The sequence below is a fragment of the Callorhinchus milii genome, unplaced genomic scaffold (genome assembly GCF_018977255.1).
Source record: "Callorhinchus milii isolate IMCB2004 unplaced genomic scaffold, IMCB_Cmil_1.0 Scaffold8, whole genome shotgun sequence".
NCBI classification, from domain to species: Eukaryota; Metazoa; Chordata; class Chondrichthyes; order Chimaeriformes; family Callorhinchidae; genus Callorhinchus; species Callorhinchus milii.
In genome coordinates this window covers 8582801-8591745 of record NW_024704749.1, presented here as the reverse complement: position 1 = coordinate 8591745, position 8945 = coordinate 8582801, and the positions used below count along the sequence as shown (strand labels likewise).

General features: G+C 47.9%; 1 protein-coding gene across 3 annotated transcripts; it reads right to left on the bottom strand.

Moving 5' to 3' along the window:
- Positions 1-297: 297 nt before the first annotated feature.
- Positions 298-8245, bottom strand: LOC103188014 (cyclin-dependent kinase 2-associated protein 1). Of its 3 annotated transcripts, none has more exons than XM_007907810.2 (4): positions 8150-8245; positions 2065-2165; positions 1359-1485; positions 298-1022 (listed from the first exon to the last, which is right to left on the bottom strand). In XM_007907810.2, exons 1-4 carry the CDS (start codon positions 8214-8216, stop codon positions 955-957), a joined length of 363 nt encoding a protein of 120 aa, XP_007906001.1. In that variant the 5' UTR covers positions 8217-8245; the 3' UTR covers positions 298-954. The 3 variants fall into 3 exon arrangements, with proteins under 3 accessions (XP_007906001.1, XP_007906003.1, XP_007906002.1); XM_007907812.2 differs by lacking the exon at positions 8150-8245 and adding an exon at positions 3767-4056; XM_007907811.2 differs by lacking the exon at positions 8150-8245 and adding an exon at positions 3021-3140.
- Positions 8246-8945: the final 700 nt, after the last annotated feature.

Below are 8945 nucleotides of genomic sequence, written 5' to 3'. Positions count from 1 at the left end.
TTGCTGTTTCAGCTATTTTGCTTATTTTGTTAAATTAATGCTTGGGCTGGAGTTTGCGAAGAGGAAAGTCCTGTGTCTTGGGAATTATGGACGAGTTCTTAAAGAAGCAGGAACTTAGTGACTGTGCAAATTCCATTTAATTAATGTGCAAGCTCTACATAATTAATGTGTAAACTGTGCATGATTGAACCTGCAATGAGAACCGTAGGGATTAGACTCTAACCAACGCCTGGGCACCACCACATCCAACCAGAGACCTGCAATATCTTTCTCAGGAGTCAACCCCTCCAAACACCATTAATGAAAATAAGCTTTATTACATTGAGAAATAAATACAATACAAAGATGCACATTTACCTTGTGTACAGTAGCTGAACTGTAAATTATAATTGCACAAGTAATAAACCATGTTGAGATTTCCAAGGGGCAGGACAGTTCCTGTTTCCCCTCTGTGCAAAAATACTTTTTATTCCCTTCAAACAGTGATACGATTGCTGCTACCAACACCTCGGGGCCTAGCCCCCAGTGATATTAAAACTCAACTGAAAGGCATATTTTTTTCTGTCATGCAAAGCCAAATGCTTTTAAGCGCTCCGAGATGCCGTCCGGCATGAAGGGCGCTATATAAATGCAAGTTGTTATTTGAGAGGCAAAACAACGTGGCCTTTGGGAATATGAGTCTTTTGTCACGAGGAAACGAGGCGAGAATGAGGAGTTAAGTAGACCGCTGAATTCTTCCTCAGGGTCTCTCAGGGTAAAACACACATTACAGATACCTCTCATTTTTGTCCAAATGCAGAAATGATGACGCCTAACGTACAGAAAACAGTGTGGTCAGAAACACATTGCAAAAGAAGAGAAATTTCTTTTTCCAGAAATAACATTTGAAAAAGATTGACAGTTTGCCGTTCCCCCACCCCACAAGTCCGTCGTAACCTCAAAACCATGAGAGCATTACGATCTTGCATTGCGTTCAGTTTCAGCCAAGCATTCTCGTACCAGACCCCGGGCGTGAATAATTCCTACGCAAGAACAAAAAATAAAGGCATGAATTTAGAACCCACAGCAATAGTTTTCACGTGAGCAAATAAAAATCGTTTGCAAACGCAATACACGGAAATAAAGAATAGTTGTGGTTGTGAAGGCGGTGATCTATACTGTATCTGTTCCCACAGGGCACAGAAGCCCTCCGTTACCCACCCACAGAGCCACTAATTGATGCTGAAGCTCGGATACATCAGTGTATGGTTCCACCGCATGTTCTAAGCACAATGTCCCACAATCCATTAAACTATTCCTCACTTCGTTAACGATTGAACACAGACCACAGAATCAGCACCGTCATAAATAGAACTCACCTCTCTTCAGACGTTCCATGGCACTTTTACTCCCAGCGTACGTTGGCCTGATATCCTTCCCCAGCTCTTCGATGATCGCGAGTAGCTCTGCGTACTTGCTCTGTGGCACCTGACTGCTGCTCACACCCTGGATCGCAATGCCGAATTGTGGAGAGAGAGAGAGAGAGAGAGAGAGAAGTTACAGGAGTACAATGATACACATACACAGCCTGCACATCGCTTAGCAGGGACCATGTCAAGTTATTTAAATCAGTTACATTTTCCATTTTTAAAAAAAGGCTTAAGGAATCCAATTAGCTTCGGGCGATATTTGGAAATATCACTGGAAACATATCAATGTTTCGTCCCACAAATGTCATTTTCAGGGCAATCTCAAAAGAGAAGTAATCTGCTTGTCACAGGTGCTCATCATCATTAGGAGTTACGAAGAACGTTACAGAACAGAAACATACCATTTTGCCCAACTAGTCTGTTGGGACATCCTCCCGATGCGAAAGGCGCTATACAAAATGTAATTTGTTGTTGTAGAAACAGCTTGATGCTGTACTTGGAGGATAGTCAGGTGGTTATTCTCCAAGGCTGATATTGAAGGGTTTTCATCAAACCACTCATGATCATTCTTACTGAGGGCACCACCACCACCACACACACACTGTCCTCAGCCTCAGGGTTAGGAGCTGCCTAAACAAGTGACTGACCACATTACCTGTAGGTAGCCCATAGATGGGGGTCCATAGTCGTTGAACAGTGGTCTGAAGGCCTGCACCGAGGGGCCCATACTGCCGGAAGGCGATGGAAGGCTTCCCACTGTGGGAGAAGCATTGGTATGAATTAGCATGTGGGGCTGGAACCTGCCATGATCTGATGAGGCCAAAGGGTTCCCACTAAATGAGGCAGGCTGACATAGCCAGTGCTCACACATACACACGAGCACATACACGCACGCACACAGGTGCGCGCATACACACACACCACATTATGCTGACATGACCTTTGAAGGTCACTCCTGAGTTAAAACGGCCACAATATACACAATGTCCTGTGAAGCACTTTGAGATGTCTCAATGACGTGATGAGGCGCTGTATGCAAGAATTATTATTATTAAAATCAAACTCCGGGCTGGATATCCAAGCTTTAACCAATTGACTGAAGTGGGAGAATAAAGAGTTAATTCAGGGGGGGGGGGGCGGGGTCTCTACCTGCGCAGGGGTTAATACTGTGTCTGACCCTGTTCCCTCCCCCGAGTGCTGTGTCACCCACAACCTCCAGCTGTGGGACATCAGGAATTTCATCCCTATCATCATCCCTACCAGTGTGTGTGTGTGAATGAGAGAGCCAGCAAGGCCCTGCTTAGCAGAGCAATGCACGAGCCTCGCACACAGAACAGAGCCACAGATTCCCGATCCAAAACATCTCTGAACCTTTTACATCCATATCTGATAACAATGTGTTAGCGCCTGGTCAGCACCTGAGCATCCCTGTATCTGTCTCCCTGGAGGAGAGAGAAAAACCTTTTACAGCACATCACACAGCACTGCAACACACACACACACATTTACACATTCTGCTGAAAAAGGAAAACCAAGGTTTTAGTCTTTAAAATACAATGACATTTACATGTATTTATTTATTCCCTGGCCTCTGCTGAAGATTGAACTTACGGTGAGTGAAATCGAGCCAATCCTCCGCTGCATTTGTGCACATTTTGGGTTTGTTTTTTGACCGGAGATTATCAGGCAGACAGACTTGTTATTGCCTTACACAGACACTAGTCGCCTCACCCACCCACCCACCCGCTTGTCTGCCTCATCCTCACACAGTGTGAAATGCGAAAAATACAGCGTTTCTAAATACACTAAATCCCATTAACAATAATAATTGTAAAAAAAATTAAGAACAAATTAGTCAGAGTTACTTTCCCCCCTTTATTCTCCTGGATCAAATGTAAAATTAAAAGAGAAAAAAAGAGGCTGCACAAAAACTGCAGCTCAAGTTTACTCTTTATCTCTGTCTCTGTTAGTGTGTGTATATATGTGTCTGTCCCTCTCTTTCTGTGTCTTTGAAGGAAGGAGTGAATGAAAGATTCTCTCGACATAACTGTGAATGTGAGATCAGCCACTGATTAAGGTTTTTTGTCTCACACATTAAAAAATATCAAATTTGTCCAACCCTTAAATATACTTTATTAAAACAAATCCTGATAACAAGCAGGGGGGGGGTTGTTTTTAATATATATGTGTGTATATATATATATTATATACACACACACACACACACTAGCTGTAGCCATTGCAGTTACGCTCGCAAGCAAAGGATCCCATATGGAATGTTGATTTCAGTGATACCACTCACAAACCATTTAACACGCCATAAACACTGTGTGTACACCTTAAGCAAAGTCCCATACTTGCAGGCCTTTCAGCATTCAAGTCCAACCGTGCTGTTCTTTGAGCGGACAATTTATTTTGCTGTGTCTTGCATGCCTTCCTGCATCCAAGTCTAGCCCAACTGGTGTTTGAGGGGGAAACTCGTTTTGCGGTTCGCTTGCCGTCCTTTCAGGATTAAAGCCCGGCCATGCTGTCCTTTGAGCGGGCAGTTCATTTTGCCGTGTTCTAGCATGCCTTTCTGCGTCGAAATACAACCGTCCTGTTCTTTGTTCTTCAGTTTCATTTAATCGGCCTTCTCGCTTTCGTCTGGCATTTTTAGTTGTCCTTGAAAGGCTTGATTTTCGCTTCTTGGGCATCTTTATCCCTTAAGATTAAACAAATGTGCCTCAAATGGGAGGCGTCAGTGGGAGGCCTCAGGTATGCATGATATTCTGCAACAAAGTAGTTGTGCATGGTATTCCGCGATAAAGTAGCGACAGAGGTCACACACCCTTCTAGAGCGATGCATCCATCTTCTATCTTATATACTAATAAAGACAAAATGTCTATCTGTCCACCAAGAGCGCAATACCCAATTGACGTAGAGACATGATTTATACCTCATCGGAAAGATCTTGCATGGAGGAGCGTCATGGGCATATTGTTTTTTTTGGGATCTGCTATCGTTGATGAGATATATTGAAAAATATATTAAACGATGCTTTAATTAAGCCCCCCAAAAGGTATGCATGGTATTCTGCAACAAAGTACTGACAGAAGTCACACACCCTTCTAGAGAGATATATCTTCTATACTAATAAAGACAAAATGTCTGTCTGTGTGTCAGGAGTCCTCCCAAAAGAATGTGTGCAAATAAGGGATGTCAACAAGTTCAATAGCACATTTTCTTAATCTTAAGCAATAAAGATGCCTAAGAAGCGAAGATCAAGCCTTTCAAAGACAAATAAAAATGCCAGAAGAAAGAGAGAACACCAATTAAATGAAACTGGTTGCAAGCGTCGCTACACCGGGGCAGTTAGTAGATATACATATATATATATTTTTAAATGTTTTTACCCCAGCCTGGAGCAATCAATACACATCTCAGATTAAAACTGTAACCATTTAATCCAACTACTGCAGCTGAACATTCAGTGTTGCATCAAAGTATAAAATACACAAATGGTAAATGTCACAAGTTTATTCCTTCCTCTAAACACAAAACAAATTGCACTTGTATAGCGCCCTTCACATCGGAAAGATGCCCCAAGGCGCTGGACAATCGGGGGTCTTGGACGCCAGCTGGGAGTTGGGGTCAGAAGAGCAAGAGGGGTGGAGGTGGGAGGGCAGCCGAAGGCACGTTCAAAGAGAAAGCTCTTCAGATGGGACTTGAAGGCAAGAGAGGGGATGAGGCAGAGGGATTGCGGAATAGAGTTCCAGAGCGTGGGGGCAGAGATGCCGAACCGCCATTCGTGGGGCGGGAAGTGCGGGGACCTGAAGCAGGCCGGTGTCCGCCGAGCGGAGAGGCTAATATGGGGTTATGAGGTCGGGGAGGTAGGGGGGAGCAAGTCCGTGGAGGGCCTTGGAGGTAAGGACAAGGGTTTTGAACTCGATTCTCTGAGGATAGGGGAGTTAGTGAAGCCGGGCAAGAAGGGGGGTGATAGGTTCCCGGAACCAGGCGCAAGAGAGGACACAAGCTGCAAAGGTCTGAATAATCTGCAGTTTGTGGAGGGAGGAGCTAGGTAGACCAGCGAACAGGCAGTTGGCATAGTCAAGCCAGGACTTAATGAAAGTGTGGATCAGGGTGCCGGCAGCCCGTGGTGAGAGGCAGTGGGGGAGGCGGGCAATTTTGCGGAGTTGTGGAAAGGCGGAACGGGTCACGCACGGCACAAATGTGGGGTTTGAAGGATAACTGAGGGTCGAAAAGGAGACCAAGATTTCGGATTGGCTTGGTGAGGTGAAGAGTGCAGCCATGAATGGTGATAATGTTGGCGGCTGAGGTGAGGAGGTGCTGCCGGGAGCCTAGCAAACGGGCCTCTGTCTTGCCAACATTGAGCTGGAGGAAGTTGGCTCTCGTCCAGGACTTGATGTCAGGCAGGCAATTAGCCAGGATATCAAAGGTCCTGGAGTTGAGGGTAGAGGTGGGAGCATGTATACATCGAAGAGGAAGGGACCAAGGACAGAGTCCTGAGGGACGCCACATGATTGTGTGGGGGTTAGAGGAGAAGCCGTTGGTGGCCACAAAGTGCACAGTGGGAATGGTAGGATTGGAACCAGGCAAGAACAGAACCAATGAGGTGGAGAAGAAGAGTGGTCAACAGTATCGAAAGTGGCCGAGAAGGACGAGGAGACAGAGAGAGCCCTGGTCGCAGGTGGACAGACTGTCATTTGTCACTTTGACCGGGGCTGTCTCTGTGCTGTGAGCAGCACAAAACCCAGATTGAAGGGGGTTTACGGAGAGAACGCTGGGAGAGGAAGAGCGAAACGTGACTCGTTCCACGACCTTTAATAGAAAAGGAAGGTTTGAAATGGGGCTGTAGGTGGAGAGCAGAGATAGGTCAAGGGAAGGTTTTTTGAGGTAGGTGATGACGGCTGTCTTTAGGGGGATGGGTACGGTTCCAGTGGACAGGGAGAGGTTAGTAGGGGGAGCAAGGAGGTGGAGATGGGAGGCGAGGAGAGGAATAGGGACGGGGTCAAGAAAGCAGGTGGTGAGTTTCATACAGGAAATGATGGAGGTGAGCAAAGAGGGGGAGACAGGGTCAAAAGTGTGGTAGGAGGGTTGGGAGGGCTGGAAGGCGAGCGGGGGGGTGGGGACGGGGTTCAGGTAGAGGGACTAGAGGTGGCAGAGTGGATCCCCTTGACTTTGTACTCGAAGAAATCCATCATCTCCTCGCACTTGGTGTTGGAGGAAAGAATGGCAGAAGTGTGGGAGGGTGGAGAGAGGAGTTGGTTTATGTAGAAAAGAGGAGTCTGGGTTCCTTAGCTTCCAAGATGAATTGGGAAATAAAAGGATGACTTAGCTGAGGCGAGGGCAGAGCAGTAGGTCTTGGTGAAGTCCAGCCAGATCTGATGTTGAACCGTTAATTTGGATTTGGGCCAAGTACGTTCGGCAAAGCGCACCTGAGATTTGAGGGAGGCGATAGGAGATACACGTAGAGTGGATGGCAGGGAGGTGGATGGAGGAGTTAAGAGAGATTAAATAGTGAACTGAAATGTCTGTCAGTGATGGTGACATCAGAAATGGTAAGGCGCCGGGTGATCACCAGGTCTAGCGGGCGACCATGGATGTGAGTGGCGGAGTTGATGTGGAGGGAGAGGTTGTGAGAGGAGAGTAGAGAGAAGTCAGCAGATGTGGAGCAGGAAGGGGTGAAGTGGAGGTTAAAATCACTGAAGATGATGAGGCGTTCAGAACAGATGAGGGAAGACAAGAAGGTGCAGATATCAGAGCGGAAAGTGGATGAGGGTTTGGGGGGACGATAGGTGAGGAGGATGATAGATGACGAGGATTTTTAAGCAGATATTGGAGGGGTGATGGTGAGTGAGGTGCTCAAATGAGGAGAAGGATCCAGAGGAGTAAGGAGGACCTGGAGATGAGGGCCACACCACCACCATGACGGTTGGGTCGAAGGGCATGATAGAAGGTATAGCCAGGTGGCGTGGCCTCAGTAAGGGGGTAGACACACCCACCAGCACTGGCTAAGGTGACTTTAATCCATAAAAAGAACTTTTCTTTCTCCAAAAAGAACTTTCTCTAAAGTTTTTAAAGCACTCACTGTTAAAAACTTGTATTTAAAAAACAAAGTATAATATAAATATATATATAAAAATGACTTAAAATATAAATCTTTAAAAAAATACATATATATGTACAGTAGTTAAATAAATCACCCATCCGTTTCCTCCATCCACCAGTGGCTTTTTTTTCCTTGCTCTGCTCTGGGAATAGAGCAGATATTCCCACCAACAGACGCTAGTCTGCATCATTGATCCACCTTCATCCTCCCTCCCTTCTTTCCTTCTCTTCCACCAACAAAAGAGAAGGAAGCTCCCAGTCCTCATTAACCTCCAGCAGTGAATGGATGGAGAGAGAGAAAGAGAGAGAGAGAAAGGCTGCCAAATACCAGGCAAACCTCTGCTCTCAGCACCAATATCAAGCCATTCACACACACACAGAGCCAGAGAGACCCCAGTGAACACTCTACAGCTAATTGCTATCAACCCCTGACCCTCTTGCCCTGCCTCCATCTAACCCTGGCCAGAATCTCCACGTTATCTCCCTCTTTCCCCCACTCATCACCTGCCCCCCTCCCCCCACCACACACACAACAAAAACTCCCACAGACTCCCTTTCCCCAGGAACTTAAAACCCCACACAGACAGAGAGAGAGACACACACACACAGAGGAAGAGTGTTGGTTGCTCACCTTGGCTCAGGGAGAGCACCGAGGCACCAGGCACCAGGTGAGGTTTGTAGGACATCCCCAGAGACATGGCAGGACACAGGGGGCAGGACACACAGGCAGGGCAGAGGGGATGGGGGGGAGGGGGAGAGAGGGAGGGAGAGGAGAGGGAGAAGAGGAGAGCGGAAGGGAGAGAGAGGAGGGAGAGAGTGGTGGGTGGGGGGGCGGGGAGAGAGAGAGGAGGGAGAGAGTGGTGGGGGGGGCGGGGAGAGAGAGGAGGGAGAGAGTGGTGGGGGGGGCGGGGAGAGAGAGGAGGGAGAGAGTGGTGGGGGGGGCGGGGAGAGAGAGGAGGGAGAGAGTGGTGGGGGGAGGGGCGGGGAGAGAGAGGAGGGAGAGAGTGGTGGGGGGGGCGGGGAGAGAGAGAGAGGAGTGAGGGGAGAGAGAGGAGTGAGGGGAGAGAGAGGGGGAGAGGGAGGGGGGAGGGAGAGAGAGGAGAGAGAGGAGAGCGGAAGGGAGAGAGAGGAAGGAGAGAGTGGTGGGAGGGAGAGAGAGAGGAGTGAGGGGAGAGGGAGGGGAGGGGGGAGAGGGAGGGGGAGGGGGGGAGAGGGAGGGGGAGAGAGAGGAGGGGGGGAGAGAGAGGGGAGAGGGAGGAGAGGAGAGCGGAAGGGAGAGAGAGGAAGGAGAGAGTGGTGTGGGGGGGGGGGAGAGAGAGAGAGGAGTGAGGGGGAGGGGGGGAAGGGAAGAAAGAGAGAGAGTGAGAGAGAAAAAAAGAGAATGATATTTATCCCTTCTTCCCCTCTTCAGGACAGGAAGCTGCCGC